We start from the raw sequence: 17585 nt of genomic DNA on the forward strand, positions 1-17585 counted from the left end.
CTGCTAAATCAGCTGCTTGTCCCGAACCAGAAATGGTCTGGGGCAGGAGCGGGCGGTGCGCAGGCAGCAGAGCGAAATGGCAAGAGCCAGGCAAACCCAGGTTCAAAGCCCAGCTCCAACACCTGCTGAGTGGTCTAGAGAAACATACTCAACCTTTCTTATCACGTCTGCAAAATGGTGACAATGGTTACTATTTCACAGGACTCTTGATGTCCCACAGTACCAAGTACACAGTAAACGCTCACTAAGTGTTTGCGATTTTCCCATTATCACGGGGGGCATTCCAACTGAGGCCGCACCACCTGCTCTTCTCCGTTGCTCTTTCTCACACACACACACACAATGATTAGCCGCCTTAGGTGTACATGAGAGGATTCCCACCTCCCTCTTCCTCCCACATCAGCAAGTTCACTTGACCGTACCTCCAGTATACACCGCCTGTCTCTCCACCTCTCTCCATCACCCCTGCACACTAAGGTGGCCTCCCTTTACACTTCCATCCCCAATCCAGCATCCATTCCACACACGACAGCCAAGTTGATCTTCAAAAAAATAAACCAGAGCATGTCATTCTAATCCTCTGCTTAAAATTATCTAAATAACATCCCTCTGCATTTGGGCTAAAATCCAAATTTCTTACCATGGCCAACGAGGCCCTAGAGAACTTGAGCCCCACCTTGGTGTCCAACCTCACTTCATTCCACTCTCCCCGCCCCGGACACGCTCCTCTCTGCTTCCGCTCACGGTCGTCTTTCTGTTTCTCACACAGGCCAAGCCCGTTCCTGCCTCAGAGCCTTTCATCTGATGTCCCTCAGTCTGGGACACCGTTACCCGCACCTTCACAGAGCTGGCTTCCTTTCATCACGTGACTCACAGTCCAGATGTCAATTCCTCAGAAATGTCTTCCCTGACACGCAAAATGGCTTCATCCCCCGATTTGCTCCCCATTTCATTATCCTGCTTTATTTTCTTCATAGCACTCATCAATATCCAAAATTATTGGTATGTTTAGTTCTTTACTGTCTCATTTCTCAACTAGAATGTGGCCTCTAAAAGAACAAGGCTCTTGGCTGTCATCTCACCACTGTACTCCGGGGGCTTAGAACGGTGCCCACACAGGGTAGGGGCTTAACACATAGGCCTTATGGTGATGGTGCTGGAGGTTTAAAATGCAACTTGCTGAGCTCCAGTCCCAGAGATTCACATAAGCAGGTCTGAAGGAGAGCTCAGGAAGCTGCATGTCTAGCAAGCATCCATCTCCTTCATCCTAAAGCAGGTAGTATGCAAATCACATTTTAAGATGCTCTCCATCTTTAATGCCCTCCGTCTCTAAATCTTGATTCTCCCTCTAACACACCTTACTAAGACCTACAGATCTCCCGCCAGCTGCTTGCCTTAGTCACCCCGGGAGCACTGAGCGTAAAAGGAGGTTGCTGACCCCTGAATTTGGAGTTCAAACAAGTAACCCCGCCAGTTTTCATTTCTGCTCCACCAGTGCCCGGCAGGTCAAACTAGCTGGCCAGCCTGGCTGGAATCCTGTTCGCCCCAGAAACACCTGAGCAGGTTTGGACCAACTCCAACAGGGAAGTCAGGTAAATTTCCATGCCTGCTCACTAACAGACTTTCCAGAGGCAGCTGGGGCCAATTCCACTTGCTCTCCATTGCCTCCGAATACCACCCCCAATCCCCCCAATCCCCCCAACCCCCCAACAAACACAGAAGACCCAAGTCTGGCGCCATCTGCAAAAGGACAGGCCAGAGTTCCCTTTGAAGCAACCTAGCAGCTGAGAGGAAGAAATCTTCGAAAGGACCATCAGGGGACCAAAGCGATAGGCAGGTACATACCTTAGGAACAAGGCATCCCAAACTGCAACCCAGAGAAACTCACAGGCTCTAGTGAGAAAGAATCGTCTTCTGTTTTTGTCATTCCTTCTCAGCCTTGTCTCTTCAGAAAACACCCATCACCCTTTCCTTGGAGCCTAAACTGTGATCAGCGTTGGCCTTAGGAGGTCTGGGAAAACGTCAAGGGTACCTACGTGGACTTCCTTAAGTTTGCTCTCCCACCCTTCTACTCTGTAAGTGCATTTGATTAAAGCGGCCTCCATCCCCAGGGTTAAAATCCAGACGGCACATTGGGACTGGGAACTTACGAGATCACCAACACTTTCGAGTCAATCAGCGCCCCCAGACAGGTAAGATGAAACTGCGCAGGGCCCGCGGGCGTGCTCTCCGGGGCTGACAATAAGCAGCACCAACCTGCGAGGCTGTTTCCTGAGGTGGAATAAACCCTGCAGGTGTGTGTGTAGACCGCAGTTTTCCTGCGAGCTCTGGCTGGAGAGGAGGCTGGGCCACGGGCCCCTCACACCCGCTGTTTGGGAAGCAGCCCCGCCGCGGGCGCCCCGGGCGCACGTGCTGGGAGCCCGCCTCGGGGACTCCGCTCCTCGGGCCGACGGAGCAGCTCCAGTTCACACTCCCTCGCGCCTTCCGAACTCCAGGAGCGAGGGCACGTCTGGAGGCGAGGGGTGGGGACCGCCTCCCCGAAACACACACCCTTATAGCCTGGGCCTGGGGCACGCCCTCCCTAGGGTGCGCGCCGAGGGAGCCCAACCGACGCCCGGCGGCCAAGGATCAGGCTCCAGGAAGGAGCGCGGCGCGCGGCAGCCGAACGCAGCGGGGAACGAGCCAAGCGGGCGTGCAGGGCGCCGCGGAGGGGCTCCCCAAGCCGGAGACGGGGACGCTGGGAAGACCCCCTCCCCCGGCCCCGGGAGGCGCAGGGAGAGCCCCGACGTGTCGGTGCCGCCGCAGGGCGCGCGGGGCCAGTGCCCTCTGCGGGGAGAGACCCCCAAGGCCCCTCGCCCGCCATCGTCCGAGGGGCGCCCTCCCCGCGCCCAGGCTACGGCCGCGGCCCCGCAAGAGCCCGCCTCGCCCTGCGCCCTTCCCGCCCGGCTGCCCCGCGAGGCTCTCCGCCAGCGGCGGCCGCCTGGAGCGGGGCGGAGGGACGGGCTCTCCCGCTCGCCAGCACCTCGCCACCTGCCCCTCGCGCCCCGGGGGGCGACGGCGCACTCACCCTCCGCATGGTGCCGGGCCGTCCGGGCCGGGGGAGCGGGCACGGGCGTTAGGCGGCCAGGGCAGGCACCGGGGATGCTCCGCGCTGCCCCGCCCGCACACGCGTGCGCCGCGGCCGGCGAAGCGGCGGGCGGGCGGGCGGTGGCCTCCGCGAGGCGAGGCGGGGCGGGGCAGGCGGGCGGGGGCGCGCCGGCCGCAGGGTTCTCGGGCCCGCCCCCAGCGTGCACAGCTCCAGGACCTCCGGGCCCTGGGGCCCTTCTTCCCGCGTCGCGGCGTCGCCACCTTCCTGGGCCGCTTCGCCCCTCTCCTCCTCCTTTCGAGTTTCTGCCCGACCCGGCAAGGAGCGGGTCCCCGGTGTCTGCCGCCGGCCCCCACCCCGGCTCTGAGCTGGAGAAGGTTGGAGTTGAACGCTGGGGCCGACCGCGCGGCGAAGTTAGAAGAGCAAGAGGGGATTGGTGGAGAACTAAGGTGGGCGTTCTCACCACTTTAAAAGTACTTTTCTCCTCGTTGGATGGGAAGGTGGCCGGCCCACTAGTGTCCCTTCCTCCTCTGTGGCTTCTGCGATTGGCTTTTGGAAGTCCTGGGCATTCAGAAAGCTTTATGGGGGAGGGGTGGGGTGAGAGTTGGTGGGAAACAGCAGATCAACCCAGGGCTGGAGAGAAGACCACCTCATGGGAGAGACGTGGTCCAGTCTTAGCCAGATGAAGGAGCTCAGCAGGGGAAGGGGCCTGCATCCCCACTACTGCAGAACCCACAGGGCTTCCTGGCAAACCCCTGCGTGCAAAGCTTCCTCTTCACAAACGGCCTTCTCATCCCCCACCCCAACTTCTCCAAACAGCAGGGAGGGCCCATCCCCAAATGCTAATGCTTCTGGGAAAACGATGAGGGAGGGGGATTTATTCCTCCAGATCAGGAGAACACTGCGCACCCCTGAGCCAGGGGAAGGCAGGATCCAAACCCTCAGGAACAAGAGCAGGATGGAATGATACACGTGGGTCTTGGGGAAGAAGTCTGGCCTTTCTCTATTCGGCTTCTACTGCTACACAAACTAAATCAAACAGCACAGAATTCAAGGCAGCCTGAATTCAATGTAGAAAAAAATATCCCTTGTTTACCAAAGGATCCTTTGAAAAGCGTACAAGGACGCTTGTGTTTTCAAACCGGGCTGTGACAGGTGAGCAGGAACGGCGGTGGGAATGCAAAGCCTTGTGCTGGGTAAACACTTCGGAGGAATGTTTCGGCGTTTCCATTGCCTGGCTGCCAATTATTCTGGCAGATCAGCACTGTCAAGGCAATACCCTTGTAATTTTCTAACACTGATAGAGTGTCAGCAGCACTATGGAGACTAGAGATTAAACAGACTAAGTACCCTTATGATCAATGAATAAAAACGTTTTGTCTGGATTTCTCCTTGGTGCCTACTAGCACAGATAAGAGGAAGGGTGACTGACGTTTTAGGAGAAAAAGTAAAGGAAGGAAATTGATGAAGCCTGCTAACGCCCTTTTTACTTTAACTTATGATCTGCACACAGTGGGTTTTTTCCTTGTTTGGATATGAATTCTTCAAATTGGTCTTTAATGTTTTGCCTTTGGGGAAATAATTTTAGTAAGTGTACTTACTCGTGTACCATGGGCCTTTCCTATGTTATCACTTTCAATCCACACAACCCTATGAAGTGAGTATTATGATTTTACGGTTTTTCAGAGGGAGCTACTAAGGCTCAGAGAGGGTGGGTAATTTGTCCAAGGTCAAACAGCTTGTGGGTGGCACAGCCAGGATTTGAATGCAGGCAGTCTGACACCAGGGCCTACCCGCTTAATCCCCATGCTTTACTGCCCTCTTGTGCTCTGCTTCATATGAAAGGTACAGCAATAGAAAGGTGTTCATCAAAGTGAAAACATGAGCTTTTGTCATAGGTTAAATTAGACATTTCTAATTTCTGGGCTTTAGCTTGCTCATCTGTAAAATGAGGGCTTGGACTAAAAAGATACATTAAGGACCTGTCCAGAAATAAAGTTCTAGTTTTAGAGAATTACCGTGTGAATATTTTGCCCTCGGCATTGTGGGTAATCTGAACCTGGAGGTACAATGTTAGCACCTTCATTGGTTTGTACGATATCTTACCTCAGCCCCTTGTTTTACAGTGCTTACACTGCTTTCTACAACACTACTTGTGATATTGTGATTTATACGAAATACACGTATTTGGTCATTCAGATGACCAAAATATATTTCTCAGATATATTTGGTCTTCGGTCCACAGTTCCTGGCTCACAGCTCCCAAAACCCTTGGAATTTCCTGAAAGATAATAGCAGTGGGAGCATCTTCTGTTATAATATTTGGTCTCTTGTTCTCAGTTCCTGAAAACGCTTCAGGGCCATAAAGATGAAATGGGTATCTTGTTAGGTGACTTTTGGACTCCGCCCAAGAGTGGGGAGTAGTTGCCAGGAGAACTAGCGTGTGATTAGAGGATTGGAATTTTCAGCCCCACCCCTTGATTTCGGGGGAGTGGAGGGGAGCTTGAGGTTGAATCAATTGCCAATGGCCAATGAGTTAGTCAATCATGACTGTGTCATGAAGCTTCATAAAAACCCCAAAGGACAGCTTTTGGTCTTTTTGTCAGAGAGCTTCTGCATTGGGGGACCAGAACGCTCCCTCGTGCCACTGTTCCAGACTCCAAGAAGACAGAAGCTCCTTTATCCATGACCTCACCCTTGTAGCCCTTCAACCGGCTGTTGATTCATACCCTTTGCAGTAAATTGGTAATCTAGGGAGTAAAGAGGTTTTCTTGAGTTTTGTGAGCCTTTCTAGCAAAGTAATCCAACCCGAGGAGGAGTGTCATGGGAACCTCTGATTTACAGCCAGTCAGCCAGAAGTGCAGGCAACAGCCTGGGCTTGTGGTTGGCATCCTGAGTTGGGCGGGGAGGGGTCGTTGGCATCTCCAGTTTGTAGCCAGTCAGTCAGAAACGCCAGTAACAACCCGGGCTTGCGACTGGCATCTGAAGTGGAGGGCGTTCTTATAGGACTAAGCCCTTTACCTGTGGAATCTGGTTCTCTCTCTGGGTAGATAGTGTCGGAATTGAGTTGAATTCTCCAACGCTCTGCTGGTGTCTGTCGGAGAACTGCTCGTTGGTGTGGGGAAGCCTCCACATACGTTGGAATTGGGTCTAGGAACCCTTTGCACTACCTCTCTCTCCTCCTTCTAATTAACGATCTTTGCTTTGTGAATGCAATATCTAATCCAATTAATCTTAATTTCTTACTGAGCTTGAATAAGACCCCTGGTGTGAAGGAGCCTGTTTCAGTTAAGTAATTATTAGGGTGATCTTCAAGCATTAGTTAGCGTGAATAGTTTTTAAACTCCCTTCAGAAACCAAGACAATTATTCAACTGTACCAAATAAATGACAACACATCAGATGCTAACGGAACACAGTCATACTGCTCATTGACGGAAATCCCCATGTTTCCAATGCTATCGTTAACTAGCTTGAGGAACCAATTTAAAAGCAAAACTAGACTGAATCAGGTTTTCCTCTTTGGGGGGTGGAGGATGAGGAGGAGGGTCTTTATTTCTATCATGTATTTAAAGGATCTTCAAAGTGTTTTAATGATAAGAGTTATGTCTCTATTTCATATTATCACACCTCCATTCGCCTTCTAAACTCAGACATTTTGTTTGTTTCCTTGAAAACCACCAAATATTTGAGAACATAGTATTTTTTTGCCTTTTTTTCTTTTTTCTCAGTTGTATAACAACATCCCCACTAGTCACAAACAACAGTGATATTTAGGCCTCCTGATCTTCAGGCTGGATTCATAGGCCTCTGACTTAAATACAGCAGGAAATTTACTACAATAGGGAGGTCAACCTAACTTCTTTAACATGGATGGGCATGTGATATAAAGTTGAGCCAAAATGAACTAGTTTACAATTTCACATGAATAGTGAAAAAGAAATGAATAATTTGGTCTACTTTTTGTAAATAAGAAATGTTTCCAGTTAGCATAACTCCTTACCAGTCTGTCATCCTCCATTTGGAAATGCATTAGTAATGAAATATTGTTTTTCTTTACCATGTTCTTAAATTAGAACCCTACAGAAGTCATCTGTTAAATACCTGCTACAGGGGACATACGTTATTGGTTGAATCAATTCATATTTCCCTGAAACAGATCAAGAATAATTTCAAGGAAGTGAAGTGGTCGCCATTACATGTATTGAGCACTTTCTATGTCCCAGGCACTGTGACAAGCCAATTTACATGTATCAATCTGTTTCATCCTCACCAAACCCTATTAGATAGTTGTATTATCTCTATGGGATAGATTAGGAGACAAGATTTACCGAAATTAAACACTTTCCAAAGGTTAATGGCTACTAAGGGGTGCAGATCTAATCCAAATCTGACTCCAGAACCTATGAAATTAACCAATGACAGGTGGATGCTAATGTGTCACAGACTCTTCTTTCTCTGGAACTTCTTAAAAGTAGGGAAAATGTGAGCCAAGAATTTTATATCTAGTAAAACTGACTTTCAAGTGTTTATAATAGAATAGAACAGAGTTAACTAAGAAAGAGCTCTTGAAGAATGTGAATCCTTAGCTTTAAAAAAGGTACAAGATTTGAATTAAAAGAGTGAAGAATATCCTTGATAGATGACAGCAGAATGACCAACAACATGGAGGTGGTGACGGTGGAAAGAGCGGATCTCCTGGGGAATCCTAGGGCACATAACTGAGGAGGTAAGCCTTGTGGCCAGTTAATGAGGTGCTGGGGATACTCATCAGGGTACCATTATACATATTTCCTCCAGTTGTTTTATTGTATTATCACAGTCACTCAAAACATATTCATTTATTTTGCTCTAGAAGGTCTGCATGGCTGCTGTGCCATCTCTTTTCTTCTTGTCCTTGTCAAGGCCTTTTTGACTTCTCTGAACCACAGTCTGGGGATTGGGCACTCCACTGATCCTTTCTGGGGTTGTTTTGGTGGCCTGAAGATTCAGGAGTGGAGTGGGGAAGAGCTTACCTGGAGCTGTATGTAGCCTTTGTCAGAGGAATTTGATTCTGCTCTCTCCTCTGAGATCCTGTGCCTGGGTTCACTCCCTAATGGATTTTTTAAAAGACAAAGTTCACCCACACTCCTACCCCAATACTACTTACATATTTCTATACTTCTTATTGGTCTTTGTCCACATACATATCTGTTTACAATCTGTTTACATGGCTCTCTCTTCTGCTAGACTCTGAGCTCCTTTAAAGAAGGGACTGACTTAATAATTCTTACATCTCTAAGGCCTATCACAAAATAGGTACTCGATACATGTTCAATAAATGAATGATGTTAAAATCGTATTGTAGTTTGCTATTTTTCCTCACCAAATGGTTTCTTATATTTTTACATGGCCTTAATAATAACCTTTATTGGCTGCTTAATGTGCACATCTCATTAATAAATGTGTTGTCATTTAATTATTCCCTCATGTTGCCATTTGAGTTGCTTCTATTCTTTCAAAAATCCTTGTGAGTTAATGAGTAGGGACATAACTTGATATAAAGAAAGGTTTGGAGGAGGATAATGTGAACGTGGTCGATCAAATGGTCCAGAGGTAGGGAAACCAGTTAAGAGGTTCGCCTCACTCACACCAAATGGAGCTGATGAGGTGACCAAGGCCAGGACTAGGATGGTGGTTGTGGAAATGGAAAGGGAGAAACAGTTTCTGTATCTGCTGCTAAGCTGGAAAGACGCCACAGATTTACCCCATTTAGGGCTAAATGTATGACAGACGGTGGGGACATTGTTCTGTGATGAAGAACATTATTTTAGCACCACGGACAGCTCCTGGATAGTCAGGTAGGGCCTCTGGGTGACATGGGGCCATTATTGCTGTCAGTGATGGCTCATTTTAATAAGAAGCAATATGAAGGGATGGAAGACAATACTCCAAGCTAATAATGAACAAAAGAAAGCAGGTGTTGCCATACTCATATCAGACAAAGTAGACTTCAAAGCAAAACAGATAAAGAAAGACAAAGAGGGGCAGTATATAGTGATAAAAGGGACACTCCACCAAGATGACATAACACTTATAAATATATACGCACCCAACACAGCAGCACCAAAATTTGTAAAGAAACTATTAACAAAACTAAAAGGAGACATCAACAACAATACAATAATAGTAGGGGACCTCAACACCCCACTAACACCAATGGATAGATCATCCAGACAGAAAATCAACAAGGAAATTATAGAATTAAATGAAAAATTAGACCAGATGGACTTAATAGATATATATAGAACACTTCATCCAAAAAGAGCAGGTTACACATTCTTCTCAAGCGTGCATGGAACATTCTCAAGGATAGACCATATCTTGGGAAACAAAGCAAGCATCAATAAATTCAAGAGGGTTAATAAAAAGCAATAAATAATCTTTATTGAGCATGTGCTCAGTGAAGGTTTTACATGCATTAACTTAGTTAATTCTCATAAGGAAACAGGCACAGAAAGTTTATGTAACGTCCCCCAAAGTCACACAGATAGCAAGTGGCAGAGCTAATTTCTGAACCCAGGTAGTCTGGCTCCCAAACCCATTATGCCATACTGTAAAAGACAATTACAGTTAAGTATGATAAATTCTATGACAGAAAGGCCCAAAAGAATGATATCTGAGGTGCACATGTTGGACAAGGAAGGAAGGATTATTCTGGGAAACCTCCCCAGGAAAGAGAACACTAGAACTAAGTTTTAGATGGGATTTAACTAGAGCAGATGACCAATAGGCTACCTGAAACCCTGTGTTCAGAAAGGTTCCGAGGCCAGATCCAGGGTCAGCAAAAAACCTCCTGTGATCAGTTAGCAAATGAGGTAGAGAATGATAGGAGACCTGAGACTAGGGAAGTAGGTGGGCCAAATAATGAAGCGTTTTGGATGTAAGTTATGAAGTTTAGACATTTTCCCTAAAAGCAATGAGAAGCCACTGAAGAGTTTTAAGCAAGATATTTTAAGCAGGATAAAATTTGTATTTTAGAAAAACCATCCTAAGATTTCAAGGCAAAGATAGTAGAGTAAAACATGATCACAGATTCTCCTTTTCCTAATACCTAACCTAATGGACAAAAACTAGTGCAGAGAGAAGGCAACAAGCTCATCCTACTAAGGTGGGAAGTTGGGCGAGGAGACTTCATCCACACTGTATAACAGTGACCAAAAGATCTGGTTGGAGCCACCCCTGTTAAACAAGAATGAGATGAAAAATCTGCATGATGACCATGCAACGGTGGTACAGACAAAAAAAGGAGGGCTGAGGAGGAAGGAAGATAATGGGTGAACTATGAAGAAACCAATCTGGAAGAAAACATAACCCCAAGATACAGGAGATCCCCAGGGAGTGCCTTGCACTATAAAGACTTTAATAAGAATATGAACCTGAGAAAATAAGACCTCAAAGTTGAAATAATAAAATGACAGAAGGAGAGTAAAAAGGAGACTTCAGGGCTAAGGAAATGAATCAAGAACTGAAACTACACCATTATATATCCAAAACATAAATTAGAAATGCCAAATAACAGGAAAGACACAATTGAAAATTGAATTAATGGCATAGATAAAAGGCTTGAAATAATTATGGCAAATACAAAGAGAAAGCGCAGAGGGAGTAAAGCAATTAGAGAGAAGATAATAAATGAATCAAGAGATAATCAGACATAAAGATAATTGGTGTCCCTAATTGATGTAGGGAATCCAATAAATGCAACAAAATATGCATTCAGAAACACAATACAGGAACATTTTCCTAAAATGAGGGAAGGACAGAATCTGCAGAGGAAATGTTCTACTGTATGCCAGGAAAAAAACTACTTTGAGCTAACATCAAGATATAGCCAGGTTAAGTTACTAATTTTTAAGGGAAAATAATTATTTAGACATCTGGGCAGAAAAGACAATCATCCACAGAGGTGGAGGTGGGTAAGGGTGGAAGCAAGCTAGATACAAACATTTCCAAACCACCTTAATGTCAGAAGACAATGAAGCAATGTCTACAGAGTTTGGAGAGAAAAAAGTGTGACCTGGGAATATGACACCTAGCCACAGGTAGATGTCTCAAGCATGAAAGAACTGAGAGAGTAAAACCCCCATGAATCTTTCTTAATAAAATCCAACCAATCAGGACCAGGAGATGAATTTAAAAAAAAAAAGAATTCGGGAACAGAAGACACCAAGGTAACAGGTAAAAGTACTGAAGATAGGCAGGTAAGCTGCGTAAATACGGAACTAAGACCAAACAACTGATGGAATTCTAGCTGTGGAACAAAATGTAAATGTTATGAATCCTCACAAAGTAAACATAGTAGAAAGATTTTAAAAACCAGGAGGTGAGAGAAGGAGGAAGTAAAATACTAATTATCTCATCTTTCACCATCAGGGAACCAATTGTGAGCATCTGAAACTGAAATTAGTCGAGATATATCACAACTTTAACCTCTCAATGATTTCCTAATTTTTTTTCTTAACTTCAGGAATGTCTTGTAAAACATTTCTCTTACGGTGGAAAAATACAGTTATCTGAAACTGAATTATTTGCATTTATTGCAGTTTTTTCTTCTGTAAAAGTGAAACTTAAATTTGATATTTCAATTAAAATAACTTTGGGAAATAATCATAAAATTCTCCCTCTCACCTACCTTTATATATTTAGAGAGACTTCTTGAATTATATTAGCGCTCATTGTTTTGGGGTGGTGAGATTTTTTTCCAGTTTTATTGAGATATAATTGACATATAACATTGTATTACCTTAGAGTATACAACATATTGATTTGATATACGTATATATTGCAAAATGATTGTCACAAGAACTTTAGTTAACATCCATCACCTCACATAGTTACAATGGCAGGATTTCTTTTTTGGGTGGTAAGGTTTTGAGGAATGTGCTACTTTTCTTTGTACTTTTCTGAAATGCCTGAAATTTTTGGTAAAGAACGGATGTTTTTTTAGTTGAGGTCATAATAGTTTATAACATTGAGAAATTTCAGTTGTACCTTGTTATTTATCAGTCACCATATAAATGTGCCCCTTCACCCCTTGTGCCCACCCCCCAACCCCATTTCCCCTCTAGTAACCACTAAACTGTTCTCTTTGTCCTTGTGTTAGTTTATCTTCCACATAGGAGTGAAATCATACAGTGTTTGTCTTTCTCTGTCTGGCTTATTTCGCTTAACATAATACCCTTAAGGTCCATCCATGTTATTGCAAATGGGGCGATTTTGTCTTTTTTATGGCTGAGTAGTATTCCATTGTGTATATATATACTGCATCTTCTTTATCCAGTTATCAGTCAGTGGGCACTTGGGTTGCTGTTGTGAATAATGCTGCAGTGAACATAGGGGTGCATAAGTCACTTTGAATTGTTGATTTAAAGTTTTTTGGATAAATACCCAGTAGTGAGATAGCTAGGTTATATGATATTTCTATTTTAAAATTTTTGAGAAATCTCCATACTGTTTTCCACAGTGGCTGCACCAGTTTGCATTCCCACCAGCAGTGAATGAGGGTTCCCTTTTCTCCACATCCTCTCCAGCATTTGTTATTTTTTTGTCTTGGTGATTATAGCCGTTCTAAAGGGTGTAAGGTGATATCTTAGTGTAGTTTTGATTTGCATTTCTCTGATGATTAATGATGTTGAACATCATTTCATGTGCCTAGTGGTCATCTGTGTATCTTCTTTGGGAAAATGTCTGTTCACATCCTCTGCCCATTTTTTGATCAGGTTGTTGTTTTTTGCTGTTGAGTTGTGTGAGGTCTTTATATATTTTGGAGATTAACCTCTTGTCAGATATATGATTTGCAAATATTTTCTCTCAGTTGGTGGGTTGTCTTTTTGTTTAGGAACAGATATTTTTATTTAAAAATAATTACTCTTTTATCATAAATGAATATGGCTGCTCTAGATGATTTGACATGGAAAAATATCTATGATATATTGCTGAGTAAAAAGACTGGTTTCAAAATTGCATCTGCAGAATAATCCCAGTTAGATAAAACCTACATATCATACATGCTTAAATGCTTTAAAAATTCTAGAAAGGGGGCCAGCCCCATGGCATGGTGGTTGAGTTTGGTGCTCTCCACTTCGGCGGACTGGATTCCTGGGTTCAGATCCCCAGCGTGGACCTACACTACTTGTCAGGCATGCTGTGGTGGTGACCTACGTGCAAAATGGAGGAAAATTGACATAGATGTTGGCTCAGGGCTAATCTTCCTAAAAAAAAAAAGGCAAAAAAAGAGGAAGACTGTCAACAGACGTTAGCTCAGGGCAAAACTTCCTCGGTAAAATTTTTTTAAAAGTCTAGAAAGACAAACACCAAAATGTTAACAGTGTTAATCTCTGAGGTCAGGGTAGAGAATTAAGGGGAAAGTTTACAATTTTTCAGTATCATTTTTAAACTTTTTATTTGAAAATAAAACACAGATACAAACTCAAACAAAAAACAAATGCATAGCTTTTTAAGGTGAACATTCTTGCAACCACCACCCAAGTCAACAAATACGACTTTGCCAGATAAGGCAGAAACCCCTCATATCCCATCCCCTCTCCTCCCTGCAAAAGTAAGTACTAGCTTGACTTTTTAATTCCTAGTTTCTGTACATTTCTTTATAGTTTTATCACTCAGGTGTGGAAGCATTTCTAGATGTCGTGCCCATTTAAAAATAATCTGATGTGTTGCTGAAGTTGCAGGTTCCCTCTCCCTTCCTTTCTTTTCCCATATCTGTTGAAGAACTCGTGGGGCATTTGTCTTGTCGAGTCTCCCACAGTCTCAATTTTGCAGCTTGTACAGTTGTGGTCACTTCAATTTGTTCCTCTGTCCTCTGTGTTTCCTACAAAATGGCAGCTGCATTCAGATTCTCTTTGGTGGTGTTGCATTTTTATCAAGAGGCGTGTCATGTCTGGCGGTATCTGTTTTGGTGCTGTTAGCAGCTATTAATCAGTACCTCAATCCATTGACCTTTTTTTTCCGGAGGAAGATTTGCCCTGAGCTAACATCTGTACCAATCTTCTTCTATTTTGTATGTGGGTCACCGCAACAGCATGGCCAGCAATGAGTGGTGTAGGTCATGCCTGGGAACCAAACCCAGGCCACCGAAGTGGAACACACCAAACTCAACCACTAGGCCACAGCACCAGCCCCTCAATCCACTGACTTTTTAAGGATTGCAAAATAAAGATTTCTACATACCTCAATAAAAAAAAAATAACAATAATATAAAATGTCTAGTTGTATATTTATTTTTTTTCCATTAATTGAAATGCTTTTATAAAGAAATAATTGCTCCCTATTGGTTACCCAGTGTTACAGTTTACACAGAAAAGGCAAGATAAATGCCTGGTTCTATTTCTTTCTTTACCTGTTTTCAAGACAATGAATTGGTTTCCTATCATCTTCCCAAAGCGATCATTTATATTTTTAAATATTTGTATCAATTCATGGATTTAAACATATTTGATGGATTTTAATCAATTGCAATTATTATGCTTTCTGAAGGCTCAAACTGTCTCATCTTTGGTCAGTGAAAGACTCTTCAATTCAGCTTCTGAAGTTTTTCTGCCATGTCCCTAAAAATTTTTGATACTTTCCTTACTATCAAGTATGAAAAATGTTCTAGACTCATCTTGTATATTTTCTGTGCCAGATAGGAACCCGCTATTTCTCCAAGAATCATCCATAAGGCATCTAAGAAGCCTTAATTTCATCTAGTGGTAAATGGCATCTCAAGTCCATGATACTGGTACTAGAGATGCTCCATATGGTTCCCTTGGTCAAAAGCTTTAGGCCTCTTTAGGACACAGAGCTAAGACTACAAGACTTAAGTCTCTTTTAATCTACAGTCTATACACATATTATAGTGTGTATAGTCTTGGATGATATAGAAATACTAATACTTCCAATTTAAATTTGTGTGGTTTTACTGAGCCTTTTTTGTGTTATATCCGTACCTTCTTTCTTCCAAATCAGGATCCTGGCTCTTGTGAACACAGACGATGATAGAATTAGAACATCCTATAATTAATAATTTACATTTTCGTACAACTGTCTCAGAATGGCAGTACTGATACTACTAAATATTATTACAGAAAACGTTAAAGAACATTTTTGAATTTACTCTCTCTGCTCCCTCATTTTTAAATAGTGCTATGTCTACATTATCTGATCATATAGCCATTACATATCATACTCTCTTGCTTTTAACACCCATCTTGTCTTAATTAAAAAAACAACTGGGGGCTGGCCCCGTGGCCGAGTGGTTAAGTTTGCGCACTCTGCTGCAGGCAGCCCAGTGTTCCATTGGTTCGAATCCTGGGCGCGGACGTGGCACTGCTCATCAAACCACGCTGAGGCAGCGTTCCACATGCCACAACTAGAAGGACCCACAACAAAGAATACACAACTATATACCAGGGGGCTTTGGGGAGAAAAAGGAAAAAAATAAAATCTTAAAAAAATAAAATAAAATAAAAAATAAAAATAAATTTAAAAAAATAATTAAAAAAAACTGTGCGTTTAATTCTCACCATCATGCTCTTGTCTGAAGCTTGTTCTCAAGTAGAATCCTCTGAAAGGTTCATGGGAACAATATTCCCTGAGTGCTTGAATATTGATAACAGTTTGTCTATTGATAACATTTGTCAGCTAAAATACTTAAATACTTGAAAGTCAGTTTTACTGTATATAAAATTCTTGGTTCACATTTTCTTTCCTTGAGTATCTTAAATTAGTTAAATATGTTATTCTAGTTTTTCCTGGGATAAATCATTGCTCACAAAAAGTCTGATACTAATATAATTTTCTTTCTCTTGCTGTTTTACTTAAATGATCAAAGGAATGTTTTTCTTTTTCTTTAAACGACAGTAATTTTTCCAGAATATGTGTAAGTATGGGTAGTTTTGGTATCACATTTCAAGTGTGCAGTGTGTTCTTTTCATGTGTAGTTTCAAATATTTTTTTTAACTTTGGGAAAATTGTCTTAAATTGTAATCTTAGTGTGCGTTCTGTTTTCTTCCTTTAGTTTTTGTCTTCAGGGATTCCTATTGTCTGTCTGTTGGATCTTTTTTTCCTTTCCTCAATATTTGTCACTTTCTCTTGAAATTTTCTTTTCTTAATTATTTTTTTTTATACTTAAAAAATTCCTTTTCACATTCTGTTTTTCTTAAGGGCTTATCTATTGTATTTATTTGTTTTTAGTTTGGTCTTTATTTCTTTTATTCCCAATTCTTTCCTGAGTTCTATCATTCATTTAAAATTTTTTTCTAATTTGATCTTTTACTTTTTCATATCTTTTATCGTGTTCTTAATATCTTTTAACTGGCTTTTAAATAGAAGGTTATAGTCTTGCTTCTGTGGGCGTGTCTTTCTGGTGTGATTTCATTGTCTGAACAGATGTTGTTCTGTTCCACATATTTTTTTCCCTAAAATAGCTTTGTGTGGGATTTGATCTTGATAGTTTTTATTGCTTATTTTTATGGAAAATCAGTTTTCCTGAAATTTTAAGAGGAAGTGTGGCCCAAGGTAGTTTTTTTTTAACTTAACAGAGCTCCCTGATATTTTTATGGGAGCTAAAAAATACAGCACGTTATTTTCTTTTTCTTTTTTTTTTTAGGAAGATTAGCCCTGAGCTAACATCTGCTGCCAATCTTCCACTTTTTGCTTGAGGAAGACTGGCCCTGAGCTAACATCCATGCCCATCTTCCTCTACTTTATATGTGGGATGCCTGCCACAGCATGGCTTGACACGTGGTGCCACCTCTCCACCAGGGATTGGGCCAGGGAACCCTAGGCAGCTGAAGCAGAACGTGCACACTTAACTGCTGCGCCACCTGGCCGGACCCCAGCACCTTATTTTCTGAGATTTCCTGGCCCTCTTCCCTTCCTCCACTTACATCCGGCCTATTTTTTTCATTCTCTACTGTCCGGTCTTGAAAGGGGTCCCTCACTGGTTGTTTCAACAGTTCATAGGGGCTGGAATGCTCCATCTACTTCAGTTTTCACTGCAAATCCGTTCCACTTTCCTGCTGTTGGACTCAGCAAACCTGGTCCCAGTTACAGCTGCTGTTCTTGGATGGGCCGGCCATGCTTTCCAGTGGCTGCCTGTTGACTGTTTGGGGATTCTCCTGTTCTCAGATCCACCCAGCGCCCCACAGCTTCCCTCTGCTTTCTTCTGCACAGACGTTAATACCACGCAGGTCTTCATGTATACGGAGATTTGGGGGGATATCTTGTCACCCAGTTTTGTCATAAATGTGTTCATGCATTTTTAGTTAGCCATCTAGTTGTTCTGTCTTTATCTGGAGATACAGAAAAATTTCAGAAATGATCCTGCAGCTACCATCTTCCCAGCTCATTTTATTTTATTATATTTTTACAACAACCATGTTTATCTGGGGAGAAAAGAAATGACATTTCCATTTTGGGGGGAAAAAAAGATAAGTCTGGCTGCACTGTATTGGATGGCT

General features: G+C 43.1%; 1 protein-coding gene and 1 long non-coding RNA gene across 3 annotated transcripts in view; one reads left to right on the forward strand and one right to left on the reverse strand.

The window, feature by feature from the left end:
• TMCC3 (transmembrane and coiled-coil domain family 3) overlaps nucleotides 1-3238 on the reverse strand; it is a 244454-nt gene extending 241216 nt beyond the window's left edge. Inside the window, exon 1 of one of the 2 annotated variants that reach the window (XM_070599501.1) lies at nucleotides 3068-3238. In XM_070599501.1, the coding sequence (XP_070455602.1) occupies nucleotides 3068-3076 (9 nt within the window). In that variant the 5' untranslated portion in view covers nucleotides 3077-3238. The remainder of the gene's footprint in view (nucleotides 1-3067) is intronic. The other variant, XM_070599507.1, reaches the window with a different exon arrangement.
• LOC139080235 (uncharacterized) overlaps nucleotides 3239-17585 on the forward strand; it is a 46106-nt gene continuing 31759 nt past the window's right edge. The window contains exon 1 of the long non-coding RNA XR_011534561.1: nucleotides 3239-3534. This is a non-coding gene — a long non-coding RNA (uncharacterized lncRNA). The remainder of the gene's footprint in view (nucleotides 3535-17585) is intronic.

The sequence above is a fragment of the Equus przewalskii genome, chromosome 29 (assembly GCF_037783145.1).
Source record: "Equus przewalskii isolate Varuska chromosome 29, EquPr2, whole genome shotgun sequence".
NCBI classification, from domain to species: Eukaryota; Metazoa; Chordata; class Mammalia; order Perissodactyla; family Equidae; genus Equus; species Equus przewalskii.